This window comes from Homarus americanus, unplaced genomic scaffold (assembly GCF_018991925.1).
Source record: "Homarus americanus isolate GMGI-L3 unplaced genomic scaffold, GMGI_Hamer_2.0 scaffold25827, whole genome shotgun sequence".
NCBI lineage: Eukaryota > Metazoa > Arthropoda > Malacostraca > Decapoda > Nephropidae > Homarus > Homarus americanus.
Genome location: NW_024738300.1, coordinates 944,151 through 961,108, shown reverse-complemented (window position 1 = coordinate 961,108; position 16,958 = coordinate 944,151). Strand labels below are relative to the sequence as shown.

At 39.9% G+C, this 16,958-nt stretch overlaps 1 protein-coding gene across 1 annotated transcript; it reads right to left on the bottom strand.

Annotated features, from left to right (window-relative positions):
• On the bottom strand, positions 1-16,544 carry LOC121873904. Its single transcript, XM_042377783.1, has 11 exons — positions 16,436-16,544; positions 15,883-16,157; positions 15,365-15,638; positions 14,521-14,751; positions 11,962-12,167; positions 11,077-11,205; positions 10,641-10,803; positions 6,333-6,574; positions 1,491-1,675; positions 825-1,055; positions 1-30 (listed from the first exon to the last, which is right to left on the bottom strand). The coding sequence occupies exons 2-11, from the start codon at positions 16,148-16,150 to the stop codon at positions 1-3; spliced, it is 1,959 nt and encodes a 652-aa protein (XP_042233717.1). The 5' UTR covers positions 16,151-16,157; positions 16,436-16,544.
• Positions 16,545-16,958: the final 414 nt, after the last annotated feature.

Genomic DNA, 16,958 nt, shown 5'->3' with positions numbered 1-16,958 from the left:
TCAGGTCTCAGGGTATGGTGAGGTCGCCGTCTGTGGGTACATTGAGTGAGGTCACCTCATGTGAGGTCATGTAGTTCACCCCCAAATGGTATACCCCTCTTTCAGCTGCCTCTTCAAACTATCAAAGTTAGCCCTTTTGAAATCTGGGACTTTAGTGGAATTTTACTTACGGCTGTCCTGAAATTCTAATTGGAATCTAATTTCTGTGTGACCGCTGTTTGCAAGTTCGTTCCCTACCTCGACATTAGTAATGAGATTTTCTCTGTTCGACATAAGTAAATCGAGTTGATGACGACTATATTAAATTTACTAGTATACTATGTAAAGCACAGGAACAAAATATACCATACAAAAAAATTAGGTCATATATGAATGATCCAAGGTGGATGACCAAAAACCTTAAGCATGACAGGAAAAAAGAAAGGAATTTATAAGAAATTAAAGGGAGGGGAGGAGCATCTCAGGGATAGGTATAAGAAGACATACCTATCACTGATATACTCATTCCCTCCCTTTAATTTCTTATAAATTCCTTTCTTTATTTCTATGTCATGTTTAAGATTTTGGTCATCCACCTTGGCTCATTCTTATTTGACCTAATTTTTCTGTAGTGTATATTTTGTTCCTGTGCTTTACATAGTATTGTGTGGGAGATGGTGCACAGATCCGTATTGATAGATGGGACGTGTGTATGTGTGTGTGTGTGTGTGTGTGTGTGTGTGTGTGTGTGTTTGTGTGTGTACTTGGAAGGAAAGAACTTAAACTCATATTTTCATATAAATGTATGTGACAGCATCAACGTAAGGTACTTCGTGTTCACTAACCTCCATTTTTTTATATAATTCTAGAACATCAGGGTCAGTACTTCCGTTGAAGTAGAGGAAATTAGTTCCTGCAAATTCATAAGAACCCCAAGACCAGCCATCTCGGTCTAGGAGATCCTGGAAGCTGTTAATGGGCGGGTACTTGCCCTGGACGGAGAGGTGGGCGATGAGGGAGGAGCGGTAGCCTGTGGTGACGATCACACACACCAGGAGCCACCACCCTATCAACACCTGTACCAGGATTTACCACACACTATAAACATCACTCACACAATAATGATCCATCACTTTACCGCAATAACTCTCTGTCGATAAATCTACCTAATGTTTTATTTTGTTAGTTGAAATAACACTTAATGGATAACTCCAGAGGAGGACTTTTAAATACACCCATAGGTGGTCTAGACAAATATAAATTACGTATTTTCATGCCAAGAAAATTCATGAAAGGTTTAAATAATTATTTTATTTAGAATTGATATGTGTATGAAATAAAGAAATAGGGCTGATTTATTAAATAATTTTATAACACCATCCTATGCCTGTCCTCCTTGGCCGTGTTATTTCTTCAGATATCTAAGCATCTCCTGTTACCAATTCTTTTTTTATCAAACAAATTATTATAAATCTTATTTTATGGTCATTAGCATATAACATAGTTCCTACCCGGCCAGTGCTGTTAGTAGGCAGTGTAGGGATAGGCGCTAACAGCATAATCCCCCAGGTATGGAAGACTGTGGGCACCAGGCTGACACCGAGCTCACCTGACGCCCACGACCACGCCTTCTGCAGCAGCCACAGGATGAGGCCCATAAATGATGTACACACTAAGAAAGACATCCAGACCTCCCCTGTGGAATATGGCGATTCTATTCAATGACGTCTGAGGAGAAAATAATGTTTCCTTGCGTACACTTATTCTACCTTCACAGAAAAAATAAGAGCTGTAATTGCACAAATTATTCATATCAAGATGATGAGCTTTATTTAGGAAATTGAACGCTAGAGATTGTATTGGTAACATTGGACATATAAAGTATGGTAGGTAGTCTGACAAAGTTGATATATAACTATGTTCTTAAGATTCTCAGAGGACTATGCTCAGATTATCTTACAACAAGCTTTGAAAGGATTTGGGACATGAACTGGTAAAACATTAAGGCAAGTAAAATACGCTTTCGTCTAGACAGCAGAGGTCCAACATGCATAGCCGATTAAGCTATAAGAAACTAAATGTTATATTTTACAAATGGGTCATCAATTTGGATATTCTAGGTGGAATGTCGTATTTGTGATATACTGTAGATCCACAAACTTATGTGACTATTTTTGTGGATTTATTGTCACTCATTAGCCCTCGTCTAAGACAAGATCCCTCCTGCTAAAATGGCTGTGATGACTTTGTTGTTTTCCTTGGTCGAGTCGCACATTATCATCTATGTTACTATACGGTGCATACTTGCAGTGTTTATGTTTATTGGATACCAATAATGCCTATATGCAATGCTAAATCAATGCAAATCTTATGCCGATATTACTGAACAAATATCTATCTATCTATCTATCTATCTATCTGTCTGTCTGTCTGTCTCTCTATCTATCTATCTATCTATCTATCTATCTATCTCTATATCTATGTACATCATTATCTAAAATTTCATAATATTTTTTGGTTTAGACAGAGGAAATACTGTACACACACACACACACCAAATCGTTAGGTTACTGCACTAGGGTGTGTCATAGGAGGGAAGATCAGCTAAAACTAATGGCCCATCGCTTTTTTGGTAGATTTTAGTGTATATAAACAGAAAATAATTTCAGTTTCAATATTTTGCAACCTTTTGCTAGGTAAATTTTAGCGTGAAATTTATCGAAAATCTAACGTACAGCTGCATTAGTGCATTTCAATTAAATAGTGAACATTGCTTTCTGACTTCATTCTTTAACAACCCAAATAACTGTTTCAGATTCTGATGCATTTATAAGTTGATATTATTTACGATGGCTGCTTGTGTCAGGACGAGGAACCAAAAATCCAGCCATCTCAGTCACTATTTTGGGTCTGGGAGAGAGCTCCTGAAGTCGGAGTTGCCTACATTGAGAGATGCTTTGAGATACGGTGTTTTAATCAGGCAAATCAGTGAAAAGAACCAAAGAACTTACACAAACAAAGACATTTCCAGTGATATGACCAAAGCTGTCTTGGCACAGTACACTCTGGCTAATGCTCAGTTCAAGCCTCCAGTCATAACAAGTCAGAAGAAGATTAGTGAGAGACTGCTAGCCAGTTAGGAAAAGGCAAGAGATATCTCTCTTGGGAGAGGAAAACTTGCAGTTAAGGACAGCTTTGCCAAGCAACTGGACCAGTTATTTGACACAATTACTTGCAAGTGCCCAATTGTTCTCTGTCCTGAGTTTGGATGCGATCGTGACTGTAAATCCGAGGCCCACATCTCCTGTATTTGCAAGCGTGAACTGAAGATTCCTGTGATCGAACTGGCATTTGTCAAAGCACAGAGAGAGAAGACTGGCAGTATAGGGGCTCTCATGATTTCTAGCCAAGATATTCCGGAGTCCAAGAGACAGGAGGCTGCCACAGAGAGACAGAAGAGGAGAAGAGTTGCCGAGGAAAAGAGACTTGAGAAGGCCCAGGGTGAGGTAAAAAGGCCAATGATTGGAGTCAAGCTGATTCAGAGTTTAATGACTTCCCCATGGCTGATCCGAGTGCTGACCAGGAGAATGGTGACTTTGTCCCTAACCCAGAAAATAATGATCCCAAACCTTCCAGGCATAAGATTCGAAATAGGAAAGATATCGAGCATAGCTCTGGCCAGCATGCGACACCACACTGGTCTCAGAGAAACTGCAGAGATAGCAACAGCTGCCTGGATTGACGGTGGTTTGATAACACCTGATGATGTTCACCTGGTGATAGATCATAACAAAGTATGGAGAGCTCAGGAGAAACTTGTCAGTAACCTAGAAGAGGAGTTTGATAAGGGGATAAGAGAAAATGGAATCAATTGTTTGTTCTTTGATGGGAGAAGGGATGACACTAAAGTGTTCATGAAAGTTGGAGATTCTGACAAGTTGTTCCCTGCCATGGTGAAGGAGGAACACTACTCCTGCTGCAGTGAACCAGGAGGGAAGTATTTGTGGCATTTCACTCCAGAGAAAGATGACATCAGGAACCAGCTGAGATAGTGGCAGATAACATTGTGAACTGGCTCAGAGAGAGGAACGTAGACCAGACCCTGCAGGCCATTGGAGGGGACAGCACCAACGAACACGGGGTGGCAAGGGGGGGTCATACAGTGGATAGAGCGGAAGCTGGTCTGGATTGTTTGTGACCTCCACACCAACGAGTTGCCACTCAGACATCTGATCCAGGAGCTGGATGGCAAGACTCTTTCAAACAACAGATGGTCTGGTCCTCTTGGAAAGATGCTGGACTCTGCCACTGAGTTAGAAATAAATCCGAGCTTTGAAAAAATCACAGTTGGCCCTCCACTCGTTGAGCTTGCACATACTGTCATTGACGACGTGAGTACTGACCAGTACTATGGTTACATGATTTGCAGTGCCATCAAAACTGGGGTCATGCCTGATAGACTTGCTTACCTGCAGATAGGTCCAGTCTCACATTCTAGGTGGCTCACAACGGCTCTCAGGTTCTGCAGAATTTGGGTCGCTCATCATAAACTGAAAGGGAACCAGCTTCACAACCTGCGACTTATTGTCCAATTCATCGTGAGTGTCTACTTGCCAAATTGGTTCAACACCAAGGTCAAGTCATCGTTCTCCGAAGGTCCGAGGCATGTTCTCTTCCAGCTTGAGCTCCTGAGGAGTCAGCCAAGGAAGGTTGTTCAGATTGTGGAGTAGACTGTGAGGAGATCTTCCTGGTATGCTCATCCCGAGGCAGTTCTGCAGACAATGCTCTGCAGTAAGGATGAGGAGGAGAGAAGAGTGGCAGTCAAAAAGATCTTGGATATGAGACTTATGAGAGGATCTGGGCATGACGAATCAGTTGGTGACGATTCCTTCAGGGTCAGGAAGACTCCTGAAGTCAATCTAGGTGCCAAGACCCTCACTGATCTCATAGATCTGGATAACATCCAGGCTGGCAGTGAGCCCCCCTACCTGCAGCCTCACCAATGTTCAAGTCAGAGCTTTCCTGGACAACCCCATGCATGTCCCTGCCTGGCCCTCGCACACCCAGAGTATAGAGCGTTGTGTACAGCAAGTGAGCGAGGCCAGCAGACACGTGTACAGCCAGGAGAGGAGGGAAGGCTACATCCGAGCTCAGGTGGTCAGCAAGGAGGTGATGAGTAGAAACAGAAACAAGAAAGACATGTTCTCTATGGTGTGCAGCAACACCGGGTCGTAGTAGTAAAACCGATTTTTGTATTTGATGATTTTGTTTTCTAAAGGAATATTAAATTTAATAAATGTGTCAAGATCATTCCTTTCACTATTCTGGATCATTTTCATCCTAATAAATTAACCTGATACATTTACTTTACTTTAAATAAGCTATTTAGTGGTGTTGGTAAAAGGGTGGGAATACTGAATTTTCATAAGATTTCAAGTTAAAATTTACCTAGCAAAAAATAAAAACTTTTCAAATCTGAAGATATCACATGATTCTGCACATAGAACTACATCATTAATACCATGGGCCGATTTTTCAAACTCAAAAAAAAAAAATTCGCCTCCGTATGACACACCCTATTACTGCACGTTTGATCAATTTCATAAGATTCTAATTTCCTCCAGATCTGTTAACATAAATTCGTTATTTAAAAAATAATCAATCGACCATTTGGGGGAGAAAAGAAACATTTTAATTACTGAGAAACCCCAAAAAGTCGACTGACTCCTGCAGAGTTTTGAGGACGTTCCACCTCGCTTGTAACCAATTTGGGTGACAAAATTATAAACATCTTCAGATATGTTGTTTCTAGACCAGGCTACCGTATAGATTAATGCGACCCTCCCATTAAAGACTACTGGTGATAATGTGTTCAAAGCAGTTTTGCAACAATTTACATTTACTTCAAGGCAAAAATTGGTGTCCTATCATCAGTCATTTATAATAACTATTTCATAATCACACGATAGGACTCGTAACAACGGTTTTAAGTTGGATAAGTTTAGGTTTAGGAGGGAGATAGGAAGGAACTGGTTCACAAATAGGGTGGTAGGCGAGTGGAATAAGCTTAGCAACTTTGTAGTAAATGCTGGAACGCAGGAAAGTTTTAAAAGGAGGCTAGATAGATTCATGGATGATAGAGTGGTAGTAACTCTCGACAGGAGCTGCCATGCACAGGCCAACAGCCTATTGCAGACTCCTTATTTTCTCATGTACGAATGTTAAACTCAATGTTACATCACCACTGCAGGTCACAAGACTTCTTATATCACAGTGAGGTACAACAGTTAACTATCAGACATGATAGTAATCAACTCCAGGACCAACTAACGATGGAAAGAATATATTATTACCTTCAAAAGGTCTGGTGAGAGACAGGTGCCGCGGTAGAGATGAGGGCTTAGGCGACAAAATAACATAAGGATCATTTTGGTAGACCCTGGAGTAGTCCATGACGGTGCTTCTTGACTCTGAGAGCGTCACATCCAGGGAGAAGTCCGCTTTTTGGTGCTGCAAGTCGCCCACGATCCCTGTCCAGTTGCCGTCGTCTGCTGGAGTCCCCCACTTCTTATCCAGGGGCTGACGCAAGATGTACCTTAATGGGTCATGCAATATATGTATATATATATATATATATATATATATATATATATATATATATATATATATATATATATATATATATATATATATATATATATATATATATATATATATATATATATATATAAGAAAGTCTAGTTCTATGCATGTATGAATCTAGCGAGCAAATTTTTTTTTCAGACTACCACATAGAAGGGTACAACCTTTTTCACAAGGACAGGGAAGGTAGGAAGGGGGGAGGGGTCGCACTCTTCGTCAGGGACACATTAAAATTTAGTTATAATAATCCAATAAAGGGTGAAATAGGAACCGAGTCTGTGTGGGTAGAAATTATGGAAGGAAGAGAAAAAATAATTATGGGAGTGATTTACAGGCCCCCAAGTCTTGGGAAAGAAGCAGCTCAGCCCATATGGAAGGAAATGAGTAGGGCAACAAAATACAACAACTTGTGCATTATGGGGGATTTCAACTTCAGAAATATTGACTTGGACAACATTGTAGGCGACTATGAATTTGAAGACTTCCTAGACGCTGTACAGGACAATTTTTTGAAACAACTAATTACAGAACCTACTAGAGGTGACAATATATTAGACCTAGTATTAACAGATAAAGAAAATATTATCAGAGATATCACAGTAGGGGGAGGAACTAGATAACAGTGATCACAGAGAAATCAGGTTCACCCTAAATTAGGAAACGAAAAACATTGACAATATGGTCAGAGTCCCAAACTTTCCATTAGCGGATTATCAGGGGTTAAGAATGTACCTAGGTGAGGTCACCTGGGAACAGTCAGGTCAGTCCCTGGTAGGAACGGGTGAGGTCACATCTGACCCAACAATTGATCGTGACTATAATATATTCACTCGTGTACTACGTAAAGCACAAGAACAAAATATTCCGTACAGAAAAATTAGGTCAAATTCGAATGAGCCAAGGTGGATGACCAGGAAACTTAAACATGACATAGGAATAAAGAAAGGAATATATAAGAAATTAAAGGGAGGGGAGGAGCAGTTCAGAAATAGGTATAATGAACTATCTTGGAATGTTAAGAAAAATGTAAGGAAAGCAAAGAGAGACTATGAAATCAGGATAGCAAGAGAATCCCAGGCGAATCCCAAGGGATTTTTCCAGGTATATAGAACAACGGTCAAGGACAAAGTTGGGCCTTTAGAATCGGGGGTGGGGGGTGGGGGGAGTGATCGATGACAGTGAGAAATAAACAAAGCATTGAACAACTACTTTTTATCAGTTTTCACAGAAGAAATTCACGAGGAAATTCCAGAGGTGGAACTGACATTTAGGGGAAAGGAAGAAGAGAAATTAAAGAATATCACTATCTAAAAAGAGGAAGTTCTAAAGAGGATAAATAAATTAAAGAAGATAAAATCCCTAGGGCTGGATGAAATTTTCCCTCTAGTCTTGAAAGAATGTAGGAAACAGATTCGCGGACCCCTCGTAAATTTATTTACAAAATCATTAGACACGGGAGTTGTGCCAGACTTGTGGAAACAGGCAAATATATTACCCATATTCAAAAAGGGAGACAGAGCATCAGTGTCAATTTACCGGCCGATCAGTTTGACGTTATTAGTGGGAAAAGTTAGAGAAAAGCAAATTAATCTACGACACTCAACATGGGTTTACATAGGGAAAATCTTGTCTCACAAATCTACTGACGTTTTATAGGAAAGTATTCGAGGTAGTAGATAATGACGAAAATTACGATGTTATTTACTTAGACTTTAGCAAAGCATTTGATAGAGTAAGGCATCAGAGGCTTCTGAGAAAAAGTTAAGGCTCATGGTATCGAGGAGAAAGTTTTAAATTGGATAAAATCATGGCTCACCGATAAAACGCAGAGTCAGCGTAGATGGTGATAAATCTGAGTGGGGCTGTGTAACCAGTGGGGTTCCCCAGGGGTCAGTACTAGGCCCACTCTTGTTCATATTCTACATAAACGATCTAGATACTGGGATCAGCAGTGACATAAGCAAGTTTGCGGATGACACCAAAATAGGGCGGCAGATTAATTCAGGGCAGGATGCAAATGCACTACACGAGGATTTAAATAAACTGCAGGAATGGTCAGATAAATGGCAAATGAATTTCAACACCAGCAAGTGCAGTGTACTTAATATTGGAAGAACAAATACTGTCAATGTCTACAGCCTTGGCAACATCAACCTAGAGAAGTCGACTTGTAAGCCAGGACCTATGGCGTAGAGAACAGTGCGCTAATGTTCGAAATAAGGCAAACAGAGTATTGGGTTTTATATCTAGAAGTGTAAGTAATAAGAGTGCAGAGGTCTTATTGCAACTATGTCTTGCGCTAGTCAGGCTGCACCTCGATTATGCGGTTCAGTTCTGGTGCCCTTATTATAGAATGGATATCAATTCACTGGAGTCGGTGCAGCGAAGAAGGACGAAAATGATTCCGGGACTTAGAAGCCTTCCATATCAGGATAGGTTAAAGAAACTAAACTTGCATTCCCTAGAAAACGAAGAATGCGGGGAAATATGATAGAAGTATTTAAGTGGGTGAAAGGAATCAATGAAGGGGATATAAATAAAGTTCTTATAATATCCGAGCAGGATAGGACTCGTAGCAACGGATTTAAGCTGGATAAGTTTAGGTTTAGGAGGGAGATAGGTAGGAACTGGTTTACAAATAGGGTGGTGGACGAGTGGAACAAGCTTAGCAACTTTGTAGTAAGTGCTGGAATGCTGGAAAGTTTCAAAAGGAGGCTAGATAGATTCATGGATGATAGAGAGTGGTAATAACTCTCGACAGGAGCTGCCATGCACAGGCCAACCGGCCTATTGCAGACTCCTTATTTTCTTATTTAACAAAAATTTCTCTCAAATTCCTATACAACTGAAAACCTGGAATGTTAGTGTGACATTTAAAAACTCATGCACTGTAAAACATATGTTTATAACTAGAATTTAACAGAATAAATATAGTGTTAGGACAGGCCAGGAATCCAATGCTCTGTTCATTCATATGAGAGATAATAAGCCTTGTATTGTCTGGATAATACCTCCTCAATATTACCTTGTAATTCAATTGTTAGTAGGAACATTATAGAATCCAGTCTCATTAAACATACCGAATCTGTCAACATGAATTTGAGTAATGGTATGTACAACCTGGATAATTTTGTGATTAGGAAGATTTGTAACCAGGTTAGACGGTTGGGTCATCTTACCCAATTACCTGAGTACGGACAGTTGCTGTGCTTGGAGATGGCATGGTCATTTTTTTTTATTAAGAAGATTAGTTGGGTCACTGCCTTATGACCGAAAAATTGTGGACACCTGTTGTCCCCTAGGGACTTGATCTCACTCTCTACTGTATATATTAGCCTTGTCAAGTATTACTCCTTAGCCTGTACTCACCCCTGAAGATGTGAATTACAAGAAAGCGCTTGGGAACTTCGTGTTTTCTTGTTTCCTTGTGGTTATCAGCACAGGCCAACCGGCCTATTGCAGACTCCTTATTTTCTTATTTTCTTATGTTCTTATATATATATATATATATATATATATATATATATATATATATATATATATATATATATATATATATATATATATATATATATATATATATATATATATACATATTAGGGATAAATGTTCATTACCGACAACTTTTAAGCATTTATTTTGGAAAAAAATTACGAGACATTAACAGTCATGAATATCTTATAATACATATACAGTATGTAAATATTTTCACATAAAAACTAATCGAACCTGACTTAAATAAACCGAGAATAATCCTTCCTGACCTACATAATTTAGGTATAATCTGGTTACCTTATGATGGAATACCACTGTGTCAGAGATAATGAGTGGGCAGAGTCTGTGCCTAAGGATAGTAATGATAACGAGACGTTCATCTACGCTAAATTCAAGTTATTTAAACTTATGCATTAATCTGAAATAATAACTACATGCAAAGCATAATGACTTTAAGTCATATTAAGTTATTAATTTTATGTTATTTTTTCTATGGAAGTGTGTCAGGAATAAGTCCAACTTACGTAAAGTTAAGACTAGTGGCGATGACATGGAGCATACGGGTATTAAGGGAGTCTCGGGTAGCCAGCGGAGTGCCCGGCTCTTTGTCCATCTCGATGTTTACGAAGGGTAGGTAACGATTCACCACCAGCTGGAATGTGTGGCCCATGAAGTTGTCTAGTTGCTCTGGAAATTTATGGGAGTGAAGACATGTGTGTTACGTCTCTTGGTTGTCTTTATATTACATAAGATTTACCATACCACAAATACGCTGGGAACACTGATATATTTTTCGTCCTAATTCAACTTCAGTAATCTTATCTCATAATGGTGACATCTACGTACAGTATATTTATATTGTTGTACTATGAACAGGAGGATGAAAAGGAAATTTGATGGCATAAAAGAAAAAAAATATTACCACCAGTGAAAAATTTCATTATTGTGTAGTTGACACACCTGGGAAGAGGTTCACACCGCGTTGGAGGCCGGCTGTCAGGCTCCCCCGGTGGAGGGGTTGGAGCTGAGCATCACCTTTGTCACAGTACAAACACCGTCTGTACATCCACACCAGCTCAGTCTCACTTTCTGTACACGCAAGATATATTATATGTAAATAATGATTTTTTTCCAGGATTTTATATATATATAGTAATCACTTAATTATTGTTTAATCAAGATGAATATCATAGAAAATATTTTTATTGTTTACAATATTATTCTTATGTATAACCTGGAGCATTAGGTAATTACTTAATTTTTAGTGATTACTGGACAAAGTTGAGGGTGGGAGAGACTAGAGTGGGTGAATGAAATTAATACCTGGTCCCCAAAACGTTTCGAGACGACGACTGTGGCTGCCAACCCTCTGGTATGAAGAGGATACTCTGATTGATTAATATATAGAGCCCAGCTTAAAACATGATACACATGAGGATTTTCTTTATTAAAATATAAACACATTTTTTAATATCAATATTTATCGATCACCTTCACTGATGATACATACCTCAAATTTAGGCACCTCGCAGTTTATGCCAAATTAACATGGATATGAAAAACTTACATTTATTGTTTTACATCGTACTTTCTGTTCTCAAACCCATTCTAACTGACCGTGCGCGCGTAAGCGAGCTGCGCCAACCTGCAAGACAAGCAAGAGTGCCGAAGCGAAGTTCGGTGTAAACCAGGCAACCGCTGAAGAATGTTTCTTTCTCGTCTTGTCTCACCGCCGTCATGGCAAAACAAAATTTGTGTATTGTGGTCTCCTCACTCCAGGGATGCCTTACTGGAAGACAGAACCATATTCAATTACTGGCTTTTGTGTCTTGCTTAACTTATTACCTCTGATGATATTTTTCTTCCCAGATCTCGTGTTGAGCGATGGTCTCTGGCCTCTGTGGAGGGGGAGGTCATGGAGGGCGAGGTAAAGGGTGTGAATAGTGTTGCGAAGACTGTGGTGAAGGAGGACGGTCTCCACTCCCTCCCTCTCACCCACCACCACCACAGGAATCTCTGGTCGTCGCCACACTTCACACCACTCCAGGAACCTGCGTCAAAATGTGTAAATTCAAAGTTCCGGTAAGGACTCGAGCACACACACACACACACACACACACACACACACACACACGCACACACACACACACACACACACACACACACACACACACACACACACACACACACACACACACACACACACACACACACACACACACACACACACACACACACACACATACACACACACACGACCAGCCTGGTCGTCTTCTCTCAACTCCACCCAAGAACGTTAGCTAGAGAAGGTACAGAAAAGGGCCTGCAGAATTATGCTCGGCGCAGAATACTCCGGCTACATCAACGCCCTCTCCACCCTGGAAATGCCATCCCTCAGTGACCTCCACCACCAAGCACTGGAAAGGTTTGACAGTGGACTACTGCACCACCCTCGTCATCCCCACCTCCTGCCACCTGCAGCCCCCCACCCAACTAGCGCAGTTCGCCACTATAACAAAATTCAGCCCATAAGAGCCCGCACCGATAGATATAAGAACAGCACCATCCCATCTATTGTTAAAATAATAAACAACTCCTGATTTATGTACTGTACAGCCCTGTAAATGTATTCAATGCATATTATATCATTATGTCTAAATCAAATGTAAGTCTGTATATTTTCAGACACCGGCTGCAACTCTATTAATAAACCGTTTATTATTATTAATTATTATTATTACACAGAAGTCATCTCTAGTAAACTATTTTCCTCAGGATTTAATTTAGTTTCGACACACATAAGCACAAAGTGAGACCAACTGTTAAATACATTGTGATGACAATGTGGTAAAGTTGATAAGTTGGGAGATGTTAGAAGTACAAGTATATATAATGACCAAGGAATGAAGGAAACTGCAGCAGATCTTTTGGTCTATACAAGGCAGCCATGTTTACACTAACCCTTGTCACTCATATGTACTGTATACCCAACCTATATTTAAAGCTTCGTAAAGACATCGTGTTAATAATGGTGATTGATAGAGCTTCACTTATTCATAACTCTATTTCCGTACCAACATTTACCTAATTTTATCCTAAATCGAAATCTCATTAATTGAAAACCATTGTGATAAGTTTGCTCTTGATTTGAATGTTTATTTAACCCCATCTTCGTTTTATACACTTCATCCTCACTCCACGGATTAATCTTTTCATCTTGTTAGGTCATTATTTAATACGGTGACCAAAACTGAATCGCATAATTCAATTGTTTTCTCACATATGCAAGAAATAGTTTTAAAATAAAATCCCTCAACTTAATTACTAACGCTCCTAGATATGAACATTAGTACTTTTTCCCCAAAACGAATTGTTGTCTATGTTTGAGGTCCTTTCTTATAGTTTTCTCAAAATATTCCTCACACTCGAATATCTTAATATTTATGGTTTTCAACTGAAATCTATTTCCCCTTTTCCAATCCCTAGTATTATAACTTTAAGTTTTCCACATTAATTTGTGTCTGCCATTTTTCAGTCAACATTAACTTTTTTTTGTGAATCAATCAATCAGAGAACCGCTCTACACGCATCTGTCCCATACAATAGCCCTTGCCATATAAAACCTTTCAGCAGCCTCTTTCTCCAATTAATGTTAATGTCTCTTTAATGATGTCTTTTAGATTATTAAATGAGGATTTTGCCTGCCCTGTTTTTAGGTATCAGTAAGATGACCTAAATCTTATATGTTGGCCCCGTCTTCTCACGGTCTTTATTTTCATAACTCTTTGAAACATCTTTTAGGGTTAATTTTCACGTCCGTAGCCACTTTAATTTAATGATCAATCTTTACTTTTCTTATATCGTTTTTTATCACTGGTTACTACACTGAAAAAATTCTGATGGTGAACTTCACTGTTTGATTGATCTACATCACCTTTTTTCTTTCCAATAAAATTCTGTAAGTTATTAATCATTCATTTCAGGTAATTATTATATGAGCTTAGTTTTTATGCAGTTTATTTAGTTCTTAGACTTTAAACAATCTACTGTTTAAAATGTGAGGTACTCAGCTACAGTGTATCCCGTCATTAGTTCACATGTCAAGGTAAGTTGTGGTGAGGATGTGTTTTATACACCAAATTATGACAAAACACCGTCACTCAACTGCCTACCCCAGGTGTAATAACTTGCTCTGGGGAAATCAGGGAATATAATGGAATTTTTCCTCTGAATGGCACTAAGTGCTTTCCAAACTTTATTTACTTATGAATGATGTTTCCTATCTTACTCGCAAAATATTTTTGTCTGCTTAATAGAACCAAGTACTGTACAGTATATTATTCTCCTAGTTAAGTTCATCTACTTTGCATCCAACAAACGACATAATCATTCATCAATATTCACATGAAAAAGAGGCTTTTGTTGTTGTTGTCGAGGTGTATGAAGAGGGCACGGCAGGTGAGTGTAGCGTCTCCCCACAACCCCTGCAGGAGCTTGTCCCTGGTTAGCTGGTCCTTGAGAACTTGATCTCCATTATTCCAGTTATTTACTGACTCCTTTGTGGCTACTTGCGTCTGTAAGAACAACCGCCACGCCTCGACCACCATCACACTCTCTCTTATTCTTACCAACTGGCTGGAAAAAAAAAGATCCGTTTTATATATAAAATAAAAAATCAAAAGAACATAAGGACGGACAGGCAAACCATAAACATTATACCCCATGATGGTTAAATTTTTATGTAGCATCGTTTCCTCCATTCCCCCCAGTACACACAAAACTAAACCTATGCTTATGTAATCAGACACGTTAGCATAAAGTGCACTCGACCACTTTTACTTTTTCGTTTGTAAAGCTAAATATCATTCACAAGTGGTAAACTGGGGTGGAACCCAGGACGCGAAAGAACATTTTATTAGAAAGAAGGAGAATTGTGTACCCATTTTGGTTCCCACATTGCAACCTGAAAATATATTTAGTTTTTAGTCTTTTGAAAAATTTCACAATTTGTAGCATTATTTTATAGGTGTATTATTTCGGTAACGTGAACATAAATAAAGTAGAGCTCATATAATACGTGTAGGGAGAAGAAACATGTAAATGAGAAGAAAATGAAACAGCTGATGTGATCGAGGATAAAGCCCAGTGACTAGTTGTAAGGAGCTGGTTTTCTCTCCAATACATCACACATGTAAGGCAAAATATTGATCCTCGGTTAATGATGTGGAGCTCTAATTATTTTACTCACCTGACCATCGTTGAGAACACTGGGCTTTGTGTTGTTGTATCGACCAGCACCAAGTGACACCCAGCAAGGTGTTGCTCCACCACCTGGCTCACCACCTCGCCCACCTGGTTTATTCGGTGGTCCACCCCCACACCGCTTTGATACACGGATCCCGTCAACCAATCGTCTGTTTGGTCACTGAGGCCGGCCTTACCTTCCACAGCACTACCGATACACTTTCTCACCATCAGCAACGCAATCAGTGCCACCATACGTGACGATGTCGACATATTTGCTGCAAATGTGAATAGAGATATTTTTCAATCCTCGACGGCCTACGTGTACCCTGAATGTACAGACAACTTCCTTCTACTCGTCCGTAAGAACCAAATTAAGATCCAGTGGGGGAAAAATTTATAACATTAAATCAAAATAAACTTAAACATTTTGAAAGTGTGCATCATTATCTTTAGTCAACTAAAGCCACTTCGTATAATAAGATAGTTACTGTCTTTAAAGAGGTTGTAAATGACACTCACAGTATGTAGGAGAAGGCCCATACTTCCAAGACAACGGAGGATGGAACGCCGAACGAACTGTGGCACTAGGTTTATATGATCTGCCAATACGAGGTTTTGAGTTGATGTTGCCCTCTAGTTTCCAGTGTCTTATCCACCTACATACTGTTGAAACGCTTTTGCCAGTCTCCTTTGCTATGTTTCGACAAGACATCCCGTCCACCCACATACACACTAGCTTGGCCCGTTCACTCAAATCAGTAGGCTTGTTGGGACGTCGATACTGCATAATTTTACTGTGTGGAAAAAACACATTGTTCTTTATCAAAATCCTGAAGCAATGGGTGAAGAGTCTTATCACATACTAATGCTATAAACAGTGAGTCGTGCTTATGGTTAATTTTGATTGTTAAACGACTGTTGTATAATGATCGTGGCCTTGACCATTCACGCATTAGACCATTTTGCCGTAAAACAACCCTGCAGTAAGCTAATAATATTTAACTTTAACTCGCCATTTCGCATGTCCTACTGTGAGGGTCAACAGGTATGAGAAGTTGTTTGTGTGTCTTACAGTTAGTTAGTTAGTAAGTGATCTGTAGAGCACAGGAAACGCGAGGTGGAGGTGAGCGGTTGACGAGAGCACTGATCGACGTTCCACGGTTTCGCTCCCTTTATTTGCGTGATCTCACAACCTCTGAATGTCACGCGTCGGTGGAGTTATTTAACCTGTTACCACGCTGGGCAGCGCTGGGGCAGTTGTGTGGATTCCTGAGCGCCAGGCCCGCAGGAAAATTACGGTCCACGACTGGACCTCCTCCACTGACACCGAAAGCATAGCCATCCTCGCGGGCATTCATGAGGGGGCGACCTATGCTCGCACTGAACGCCGGAACCTCCTTATAATCAGTGACAGCACTTCTGCACTAGCGAGGTTCAAATTACCCTCCCCCTCCTCCCCTGCCGCCCAACACAGCCGCCGTAGCCGGGCTAGAACAAACTGACGACATCCGTATCAAGTTTATTTGGATCCCGTCACATATAGGAATAACTGCCCGTGACACTGTTGATCGGCTTGCCAAAGTAGCGACACAAGA